This window comes from Saccoglossus kowalevskii, chromosome 13, assembly GCF_978046115.1.
Source record: "Saccoglossus kowalevskii chromosome 13, keSacKowa6.1, whole genome shotgun sequence".
Lineage (NCBI taxonomy): Eukaryota > Metazoa > Hemichordata > Enteropneusta > Harrimaniidae > Saccoglossus > Saccoglossus kowalevskii.
This window is the reverse complement of record NC_140653.1, coordinates 35,560,262-35,572,919: the sequence shown is the minus strand read 5'-3', so window position 1 is coordinate 35,572,919 and position 12,658 is coordinate 35,560,262. Positions and strand designations below refer to the sequence as shown.

The 12,658-nt window shown below is 38.6% G+C and overlaps 1 protein-coding gene across 1 annotated transcript in view; it reads right to left on the bottom strand.

Moving 5' to 3' along the window:
* The window catches only part of LOC102803854 (elongation factor-like GTPase 1), a 93,248-nt gene that overhangs the window by 11,373 nt on the left and 69,217 nt on the right, over positions 1-12,658 (bottom strand). The window contains exons 15-17 of the mRNA XM_085507270.1: positions 8,869-9,016; positions 5,530-6,464; positions 3,319-3,503 (exon numbers count right to left, since the gene is read on the bottom strand). Coding sequence (XP_085363396.1) covers positions 3,319-3,503; positions 5,530-6,464; positions 8,869-9,016 — 1,268 coding nt within the window. The remainder of the gene's footprint in view (positions 1-3,318; positions 3,504-5,529; positions 6,465-8,868; positions 9,017-12,658) is intronic.

Sequence of the window (12,658 nt, the reverse complement as noted above, 5' to 3'; positions counted from 1 at the left end):
CCGCTGGCTAGAAAACTTAAATAGTGTAACGTGCACGTTGGTTTTGACTGCCTATTTACGGTGTAACGTTATCGCCATCGTCCCGACGACTATGCTCATTAGCATAGGCGGCAACTTCAAAGCGAGTGGAACGCGAAGTACTTTTCACGCGTTCTGCAACGAATGTTGTACGTCTGCTTTGACTTTGTTGAGTGCATCAAGGAAAATAATTTGCAAGCAGTGAAAATCAAAGAAAGCTTAGAAAGAACTCCCGTGTGCTGAGAAGAGTATTGGAGACACATTAAAAATTAATTCATAATTACTTATACTTGAGATATTGATGGAATAGCTGAAAACTAATTATGCAAATAAGGTAACTAATATGAACAGATTTAAGTGTAAAACTAAAGGTCTGCACAATGTACCAAGTTTCATTGGAATGTGATTAGAACCAAACAAATATTAATTATTATGCCAATTAGAGAATTAATATGAACAGATTTTAACCCAAAATTAATCGGGCTGTCTATTGTCCTAGAGCATTTATGTACCAAGTTTTATTCAAATGTAATGATCAATACTAGAGATATCAGTATTAATTAATTATGTTAATTAGGTGATTAAGAAGCATAAATATTTACCAAAAACTAATATGGTGTATAGTCCTAGGTTCATTGAAATGTGATGGGTACTCTTTAAAAGTTTCATTAAAATCCAATGAGTGGTTTTTAGACATCAGTGCAATAGCCATAGAACAGCAAAAAATTAACTAATTATGCAAATTAGGTAATTAATACATGTAGGCACAATTATTTATCCCAAAATTAATCAGGTCTCGGCATAGTCCTAGAATATCTATGTCGCAAGTCTCATTGAAATGTGATGATTAGTACTTGGGATATCAGGTGAAAAGCTGAAAATTAACTAATTATGCTAATAAGGTAATTAATATGCACACATATTTACCCAAAAACTAATCAGGGGTCTGCACAGTCCTCAAGTAACTATGTACTAAGTTTCATTGAAACGAGATCATTACTACTCGAAATATCAAAAGCTGAAAATTAATTAATTATGCAAATTAGGTAATAATAAGTATCAAGTTTCATTGAAATGTGATGATTAGTACTTGAGATATCAGTGGAAAAGCAGAAAATTGATTTATCATTATGTAAATTAGATAATTAATAATATTAACAGATTTTTACCCAAAAACTAATCACATCTGCGCATTAGTTCAGAGCATCCATGTGCCAAGTTTCATTGAAATCCAATGAGTGGTTCTTCAAAAATCAGTGGAACAGTCATGGAACAGCTTGAAATCAGTTAATTATCATTCAAATTAGGTAATTAATATTCATAGATTTTTACCAAAACCTAATCAACTCTGCGCATTATCCCAGAGCATCTATGTACCAAGTTTTACCAAAATTTGATTAGTGGTTCTTGAGATAACGGTGGAACAAAAAAAGTGACATACATACATACATACATACATACGGTACATACAGGGTAACTGCAAAGACTCCTTTTTGTGCTTCGCACACGGGAGTCAAAAAAGTATTCACGATGTGCAACGTTTTGCCATGACAGCAGTTGTTTGCAATCGTCTGCCTTTGTTTAGATCATAAACGGACTCCAAACTTGTGGTTTACGATGGATTAGCTGGTATTTAACCACCAGAAATGAAATACTTTGTAACAGTTGTGAAAAGTAAACAAAAACGGCGTTGGTTTGTGGTATGAATGTAATTATTTTTGTATCATAGTTTTCGAAGTCAGTATTACTGAAAATTAGGGTTTATTTTTTTAAATGAACGCCAAATTTCGGTGGTCCATATTGATCTTAATGTAGCGGGAAGGGAAATTTTCTTTTTTTTTCTTCTTGATTTTTCAATAATTAATAAAACGGTTGCTTGGTGCATGTACCTTGATTCATCATCCCAGCTTTTCAAAATTTCGGAAAGACCAGTGCTCAAACGCTAACACTACTACCGTTTCGTTAATATTTGCATAATGTGTATAACATGTATATGTATACTACCGGTAATACTCTGTTGTTGACGATTCTGATAGAACGGGTGACAAGCTTCCTGTCGCAAACAATGCATATGAATCTAACGTCCATTGTCAGCATTATTATCAGTCAAGACTTCGTTTGAGAAATCGTTTTATTTTCTATATTCTATTTTAATAACACCATCTTACTAACGCAATGACAATGAAAAGAAAGCAAGCAAAGACGCCAATGACAAGACTAGGCAAAGAAAAATCTGCGACTCAGGGTCATATTTACTAATTTAGACTTGCCTACAGCCTGTTGTGATTCCGATGAAAAATTACGGGACTCTCGCGTTCACCCCTCATTTACACAATTTATATTTATTTTTCAAGAATTTTTCATCGGAATCGCAACAGATTGCAAGCACGTCTAGGTCATATAATGACCAACATCGCGAGTGGTTCAAAGGGAACGATTAGGCTGAAATATTCGCATCAACCCGAAAGAGTTTCAACTACTTAACCGATGACGACACCGATACGCGAGACCATTGAGGGACGAGGAAAATCTGTTGCTCGTCGTACGTAACATCGCGTGAAAGTACTTCGCGCTCTACTCGTTTTAAAGCTGCCGCCTATGCTAATGAGCATAGTTGCGGACGAAGCCTTCAAGATGACGTTAATGTTACCAGCTCCCTTATGTTACACCGTAATAAGGCAGCCAACACCAACGTGCATGTGTTTTGTAACCCCTTTCATCACCTCCGGGGGATGTTTTATATGTTAATAAATCAATGTTAAATACTTGCTGATTACCGAATCGTGCGGCATGTCGTCGGTAAATACTTGTTTGCCGTAGTTCGTGAGCAGTCGGCGAAATAACATTTCTATAAGGCATGCTGTGTACCCTTACATCGATCGACCTACCAACCAATGGGAATCGTGTTCTTCGCACTCTGCGATCCTGTCACATAGTGCAATAATCGACATTCGGCGAGTCGCACAATCGCGTCGCAGAGTTAGTTTTTAGACCCCCATACATACCTCCGTTTTAATGGAAACATCTATAACATTTCGAAAGATTGGAACGTCATCTGTCTATTACGAAATACACAAAAGTTAAAAAATGAAAAATAAAAACTCAAAATTAAATTTTGTTTTAATATATGTTTATGCAATGCATTCTCTATGGCACATTCTGTGTGATGTTTATTTGACTGGGAAACACTGGATAGGGCGGAAGTCGGCCATCTTGTCCACTCATTTCTGGTGATGAAACTTTTGTGAATGATTCGTACACAAAAACTTGGCTGAATTCTGATGTAATATTGAGCCTTACCTCCCAATGACTAAAAAACAGCTGGGGACTAGCTTGACCACTTGTCCTTTTTCTAATCTCTTCAGCAAATCCAAAACTTTCCGCTACTGGTAACAATGCACGAACCATAAACTCTGTTGACCCTTCTTTCATTTCCTCCTCAAACACTCGGCCATTACGTTTACCGAGTACTGCATACATGCGACCTAATAATGCAACCAATCACTTTTAAGTGAGCTTGTTTCAAGCATTTATTGTCTGTTATAAACAGCTTTGGTGATACAGTGGTTAAATAATGAATTTTATAAAATCAACAGTACAGTATGTGCTATGTTACAAGTGCATATAAACTAACTGTATACTGAATGATTGAAGTATGACATTTTGAACATATAAACACACTATAATTTAGGAAAGCAAACATGCAGCTATGTGATGCTACTATACAATTATAAACAGTGTAATTTATGATAATAGAAATTAAAACATTTACTCTGAAAGACTCTCATGGTTCATTCAAATCCAAAGACTATACTTTATTTATTGGCTATGTGAGCCTTAGCAGGTTTCCTTAAATAGATAATTAACCACCATGCATCAGTTGTGATTGATCAAATGATTTTCAACAGTCATTTGATTTTATAAAACATTTATAAATACTTCATATAAAAACATTCATGCATTCATAAAATTCACTGTATCCACATGGGTGGTGCTGCATCGATCAGATTTTTGTTGATGGGAGTAAGTTTTTATTGGCTGTTGAGCTAGCCATCGACAGTTTGTAATCAAGGCATGTACTTGATTATTAGTCACTGCAAATTACTTAAACTATTGCACAGTTGGATATCTTCCTGAACTAGAGTGGATTCTATCCCCAATGAAGCCTATCCCTGGAAGGGAATAATGGAATCACCCACCAGGTGTATGGCACCTCTAGAATAACAAGTTCCACTTCATTTTTCTGCGCTGACATAGAGTAGCTTCCGGAGAGGAAAGTACAGGTGCCTGGGGAGGCGTTCTGGGGCTCTTATAAACAAGTAGACTAGCAGTCTTTCTAGTCTATAATGTCACTAGCCAACACCAGACTACACAGAGTATGACCCATATATAAAGCATATTGGGACAAACCCATGCAGAGAATGTACAACATGGATTTCTTATTGCAACAGGATAACGATTGCTGTAAAAACTGAGACCCATTGTTGATAAACACAACAGAATCAATCGGTAAAAATAAGAATGACACTAACCACAGCCTTAACTCTAACCTGGTTATATACAGTGTATAGTGACAGTGTTTCACAACACCAGTCATATTAACATTCAACAGAGAGAGAGAGATCACACAGAGAGCACCATGCCAACAGCAATGGTTCATAAGGCATGATGATGTACATGTACCACACAAAGTCTCTTTAGTTAATACTAGTTAATACTTGCTGATCTACCTTGGATACAATGATGGTATCCAGTAAAATGAAAGCTGTCAGTGTCAGAATCCATCAAAATATATCGCTTCCTATAAAGGGATAATTCAGGAGATGAATATTTTCTCTGATGCTTAGCATTATGAGAATGACAATGTTATCTTTCTTCCAATCCATTTCACAACAAGAGAAGTGCTAACAATCACTGCCAAAAGAACCTTGAAATAACCAAAACTTTGTCATTGACTGTGTTATTGAACCAACTCAGCTGGAACTAGTGGTACACTAATAAAATGGGAGCAAATAAAGACTTCTAAAGAATTCTGCTGATATCTCTAGCAGACAAAATGAGGAACCAATTAACTGAATCTTCCACGAGTCACTGGGTTGCCATGCACCTGATGGGTTGCCATGCACCTGATGGGTTGCCATGCACCTGATGGGTTGCCATGCACCTGATGGGTTGCCATGCACCTGATGGGTTGCCATGCACCTGATGGGTTGCCATGCACCTGATGGGTTGCCATGCACCTGATGGGTTGCCATGCACCTGATGGGTTGCCATGCACCTGATGGGTTGCCATGCACCTGATGGGTTGCCATGCACCTGATGGGTGATTCTATTTTTTACTTTCAGGGTAAGAACTACTGATTGGTAATCTAGCTCACTTTCTCCAATTAGAAAAAGATTTAACTACACAATAGTGGTAGTAACTGGCTAGTGACATTTATAAATTCTCGATTTACAAAATATACACATTTAGTGAAGTGTAAATGACTTTTACATAGAAGGTCAACTTACCCAGTACATCTGCAGTAGTCTGTATATCACACTTGTACATAGCTGCTTTTAACCTCTGTGGCTTGGCTTGAAATGCAACTCTACAAGACTCTTTGACAGTGGAAATGAGCTGTCCTGAGAATGGTCCCCATCGATCAGTTCCTTCAATGTTCATTCTTGTCCTGGATTGTGTACCGTTTTCTTCAGTACAAGATGAATGCTGCCCTCCAGAGTCACTATCTGGTGCAATTTCATTTCCTTTTTGTTCTGACTTTGAGTATTTGATTTTCCATTCTTCCAAAGCAAAGCACACCCCCATCATTGGTTCCTCACACATTGGACCTGCTAAAGTCGCTAACTGAAATCCACTCATAACACTGTTATCATAATCATTTAAAGAAGATGATGTTTTATCCTTAGAAGTATTGATACATTCCCAAATTGATGGTCGTTTATAATCTGGTATCGTGTTTAAAAGGATATTTGGACCACAGTGCTTGGGTCCAAAAGTCCAAATCTGGTCCATCACATCCCGCCATTTTTTCCCAGCTTCCTTGAAAGCAATTGTTAACTTATTTTTGAACTCAACTATCTTGTCAAAGATTACAGTTGAAAGTTGTTCAGCGTCAATTTTATCGGTCACATGACTTGTTCTGGCAACTTTCACCAAAATTTTAATCAGCTCAGAGTTATTTTCCAGAAGTTCAGTGACTGGGTCTGGAAGAGGAATTGCTCTGAGATGGATGGTACATTGTCTATTAGCAGTCTTCATTTTAACAAGTCCGCTTGCATCTATCTCAGTATCATAGGCTTGCAGCTCCTCAAAATTTTGGATTCGTTGAATGGGATTAAAATCATCGATCACTTCATTAACCATGTCTATTTTTGGTGGTGTGATGATAGTTTCTCGGAATGGAACAATTGGCGACGAAACGTCTATTTCGATATTTGCAAATCTAGGATTGTGAATAAATTACTAGTATTATAATATATAATAAGTAATTTTTAAACAATCTTAGGGTCAGGAAAAAAGGATAATCAACATCAAATCTAAATTTGTTATATTAAGACACAGAAACTTCTCTTCATGTAATTGAGTAATCAAATTAAGTAATTATCAGTGCTGTTTATGTAAATTATCAAGGTACGTACTTGAACACACCAGTCTTTATTTCAAGAATAAACGTTTTATTTGTGAATGATTGGAACATTTTTTTTTTCTCCAACTGTCTTGTAAGACATATTGTTAGTACATCATTAAAACAAAATAAAAATGTTGATGTTTGCATGAACTGCAGAAATTCAGTGAAATTTATAAATACTTCTAGTTATCAACCATTACAAATTAGTTGTAAAAACAGACACATTGCATAAGAGTGCATTACCTTTCCCCTAGGTCCTGCAGACATCGTTCTAAATGGACTTCACCAGCAGCTACAATGACATGTTCACCAGTTTCCTTACCTTTCTCTTAGGTCCTGCAGACATCGTTCTAAATGGACTTCACCAGCAGCTACAATGACATGTTCAACAGTTTCCTTACCTTTCCCTTAGGTCCTGCAGACATCGTTCTAAATGGACTTCACCAGCAGCTACAATGACATGTTCACCAGTTTCCTTACCTTTCCCCTAGGTCCTGCAGACATCGTTCTAAATGGACTTCACCAGCAGCTACAATGACATATTCACCAGTTTCCTTACCATTCTCTTAGGTCCTGTAGATATCGTTCTAAATGGACTTCACCAGCAGCTACAATGACATGTTCACCAGTTTCCTTACCTTTCCCTTAGGTCCTGCAGACATCGTTCTAAATGGACTTCACCAGCAGCTACAATGACATGTTCACCAGTTTCCTTACCATTCTCTTAGGTCCTGTAGATATCATTCCAAATGGACTTCACCAGCAGCTACAATGACATGTTCACCAGTTTCCTTACCTTTCCCTTAGGTCCTGCAGACATCGTTCTAAATGGACTTCACCAGCAGCTACAATGACATGTTCACCAGTTTCCTTACCTTTTTCTTAGGTCCTGCAGACATCGTTCTAAATGGACTTCACCAGCAGCTACAATGACATGTTCACCAGTTTCCTTACCTTTCCCTTAGGTCCTGCAGATATCGTTCTAAATGGACTTCACCAGCAGCTACAATGACATGTTCACCAGTTTCCTTACCTTTCCCTTAGGTCCTGCAGATATCGTTCTAAATGGACTTCACCAGCAGCTACAATGACATGTTCACTAGTTTCCTTACCTTTCTCTTAGGTCCTGCAGACATCGTTCTAAATGGACTTCACCAGCAGCTACAATGACATGTTCACCAGTTTCCTTACCTTTTTCTTAGGTCCTGTAGACATCGTTCTAAATGGACTTCACCAGCAGCTACAATGACATGTTCACCAGTTTCCTTACCTTTTTCTTAGGTCCTGTAGACATCGTTCTAAATGGACTTCACCAGCAGCTACAATGACATGTTCACCAGTTTCCTTACCTTTTTCTTAGGTCCTGTAGACATCGTTCTAAATGGACTTCACCAGCAGCTACAATGACATGTTCACCAGTTTCCTTACCTTTTTCTTAGGTCCTGTAGACATCGTTCTAAATGGACTTCACCAGTAGCTACAATGACATGTTCACCAGTTTCCATACCTTTCCCTTAGGTAATGCAGACATCGTTCTAAATGGACTTCACCAGCAGCTACAATGACATGTTCACCAGTTTCCTTACCATTCTCTTAGGTCCTGTAGATATCGTTCCAAATGGACTTCACCAGCAGCTACAATGACATGTTCACCAGTTTCCTTCCCTTTCCCTTAGGTCCTGCAGATATCGTTCTAAATGGACTTCACCAGCAGCTACAATGACATGTTCACCAGTTTCCTTACCTTTCCTATAGGTCCTGCAGATATCGTTCTAAATGGACTTCACCAGCAGCTACAATGACATGTTCACCAGTTTCCTTACCTTTCTCTTAGGTCCTGCAGACATCGTTCTAAATGGACTTCACCAGCAGCTACAATGACATGTTCACCAGTTTCCTTACCTTTTTCTTAGGTCCTGTAGACATCGTTCTAAATGGACTTCACCAGCAGCTACAATGACATGTTCACCAGTTTCCTTACCTTTTTCTTAGGTCCTGTAGACATCGTTCTAAATGGACTTCACCAGCAGCTACAATGACATGTTCACCAGTTTCCTTACCTTTCTCTTAGGTCCTGCAGACATCGTTCTAAATGGACTTCACCAGCAGCTACAATGACATGTTCACCAGTTTCCTTACCTTTCTCTTAGGTCCTGTAGACATCGTTCTAAATGGACTTCACCAGCAGCTACAATGACATGTTCACCAGTTTCCTTACCTTTCTCTTAGGTCCTGTAGACATCGTTCTAAATGGACTTCACCAGCAGCTACAATGACATGTTCACCAGTTTCCTGTACCAATGTTTGCACACAGGGGTCAGCTTGATTCAACAATTTCATACCTTTCACTAGTTTAGGCATATCAACTGAAATGACATTAATGTAACAAAATGCTGCTGATAAATCAATAATAAAAGCAACTGTATTTTTAGCAACAAGTCGACTAACTTTGACATCATCTGCATTTAACAAAAACAACCCCAAACACCAATTTGAAAATATTTTGGCTGAAACACAATATACTTAACAGCTGACAAAATACCTAGCATTGCTGATTATTATCTTTCCAACATTTTTACGAGTATTTTCCAGCAAACAAGATGCATTTTGTATTGACCTAAGAATTTTTATTTAAACAGTTTTAAAATACTGATAAATGGATGGCATAAATTTAAATGCAGATATGATCTACTATAGAAAAAAATGAAAATTGCGTTTTTACAGGGTTTGCAACAAGATACAAAAGATTTCATCTTGTCCAAATATTGAAACATTTTATTTACACTTTGTGAGTAATTGTGTTATTGTTGTGAATATATCACACAATAGCGTAACATACTATCACATGTCAACACATCAATTGGCTAAGACTAGTAAAAAGAAGCTGTTTTGTGAGTAGCACTAGTCAACATAATGGAAACTATAGTGCTATAGTTATTAGCCATTGAGTAAGTGTATGGCTCATTCAAGTATGTATGACATGAATCAGCTGTGACAGTATTCTCCATAATGTTATGAGATTATTTAAATATGATCAACATAACAAATGGTATTTCTTTCTTATTTTGCATATTTAAAGGAGAGGGGAGATACAACAAGTAAGTAGTTGGACACTCGGACGAAACACCTTACACCTCAAGTTATTATTGGTGAACAGTATTGGTTTAGACCATTTCACAATGTATGAACACTACAGACCTAGTTCTATGTCACATTGTGTGAATATTACTGGTATAGACCATAGAAGGTACTAATGCAAGGAGTCACAACGCTATTGTTTTATCCTATGATCATTTGCCAATGTTTTTTCACAAACATTGGTTCTCGTTAGCTCTTAGCACCTTCTAACAATGGATTACACTAATCTTGAGCATACGGTAATATTCGGAGCATGTTCGCAAGCAATAGACAAACTGCGCATGTACAAGACTGAAAATGGAGTCTAGTTTCAATGCTGTTGTTTCCAGAGATCTTTATTGAAAAATTGGCAGATATAACATCAAAGAAAAACTGATGAACTATCATAGAGACTGATTGCCTGTGACAATAACGATTGCATTATTCAATGGTACCATTGTCAGTGCATGGGTTTGATGCCCAAAACTGTTCAAAATTTTCGACCACTGGACATTGGCGAATACCATCAGAAAAGATAGTATCGAAAGAAGGGCATGCCTAGACACTTTCTCTGCGATAATATTTTTTAGGAGTCCCTAGGAATTTTTGTTGTAGACGTTCGAAATCTAGTTCTAGTTACAGTTGCTAATAATTAAAACATGTGAAATCTGTGAAGTAGAACTTCAACTGTTGAATTTCCGGAACACTACTGTGAACACTACTGGTCTAGTCCATGTCACAATGTGTAAATACTACTGGTCTACACCATGTCACAATGTGTAAATACTACTGGTCTACACCATGTCACAATGTGTGAACACACTACTGGTCTACACCATGTCACACTGTGTGAATACTACAGGTCTAGTCCATGTCACAGTGTGTGAACACTATTGGCCTACACCATGTCACAGTGTGTAAATACTACTGGTCTACACCATGTCACACTGTGTGAACACTACTGGTCTAGTGCATGTCACAATGTGTGAACACTACTGGTCTAGTCCATGTCACAATGTGTGAACACTACTGGTCTACACCATGTCACAATGTGTGAACACTACTGGTCTACACCATGTCACAATGTGTGAACACTACTGGTCTACACCATGTCACACTGTGTGAACACTACTGGCCTACACCATGTCACAATGTGTGAACACTACTGGCCTACACCATGTCACAATGTGTGAACACTACTGGTCTACACCATGTCACACTGTGTGAATACTACTGGCCTACACCATGTCACACTGTGTGAATACTACTGGCCTACACCATGTCACACTGTGTGAATACTACTGGCCTACACCATGTCACACTGTGTGAACACTACTGGCCTACACCATGTCATACTGTGTGAATACTACTGGTCTACACCATGTAAATACTACTGGTCTACACCATGTCACACTGTGTGAACACTACTGGCCTACACCATGTCACACTGTGTGAATACTACTGGTCTATACCATGTCACACTGTGTGAATACTACTGGTCTACACCATGTCACACTGTGTGAATACTACTGGTCTACACCATGTCACACTGTGTGAACACTACTGGTCTAGTCCATGTCACAATGTGTGAACACTACTGGTCAACACCATGTCACAATGTGTGAACACTACTGGTCTAGTCCATGTCACACTGTGTGAAGACTACTGGTCTACACCATGTCACACTGTGAATACTACTGGTCTACACCATGTCACACTGTATGAACACTACTGGTCTACACCATGTCACACTGTATGAACACTACTGGTCTAGTCCATGTCACAATGTGTGAATACTACTGGTCTACACCATGTCACAATGTGTGAATACTACTGGTCTACACCATGTCACAATGTGTGAATACTACTGGTCTACACCATGTCACACTGTGAATACTACTGGCCTACACCGTGTCACAGTGTGTAAATACTACTGGTCTACACCATGTCACACTGTGTGAATACTCCTGGTCTAGTGCATGTCACAATGTGTGAACACTACTGGTCTAGTCCATGTCACAATGTGTAAATACTACTGGTCTACACCATGTCACAATGCGTGAACACTACTGGTCTACACCATGTCACACTGTGAACACTACTGGTCTACACCATGTCACACTGTGTGAACACTACTGGCCTACACCATGTCACAATGTGTGAATACTACTGGTCTAGTCCATGTCACACTGTGTGAACACTACTGGTCTACACCATGTCACACTGTGTGAATACTACTGGCCTACACCGTGTCACAGTGTGTAAATACTACTGGTCTACACCATGTCACACTGTGTGAACACTACTGGTCTAGTGCATGTCACAATGTGTGAACACTATTGGTCTAGTCCATGTCACAATGTGAAAATACTACTGGTCTACACCATGTCACACTGTGTGAACACTACTGGCCTACACCATGTCACACTGTGTGAATACTACTGGCCTATACCATGTCACACTGTGTGAATACTACTGGTCTACACCATGTCACACTGTAAATACTACTGGTCTACACCATGTCACACTGTGTGAACACTACTGGCCTACACCATGTCACACTGTGTGAATACTACTGGTCTACACCATGTCACACTGTGTGAATACTACTGGTCTACACCATGTCACACTGTGTGAATACTACTGGTCTACACCATGTCACACTGTGTGAACACTACTGGTCTAGTCCATGTCACAATGTGTGAACACTACTGGTCAACACCATGTCACAATGTGTGAACACTACTGGTCTAGTCCATGTCACAATGTGTGAATACTACTGGTCTACACCATGTCACACTGTGTGAACACTACTGGTCTACACCATGTCACAATTTGTGAATACTCCTGGTCTAGTGCATGTCACAATGTGTGAACACTACTGGTCTACA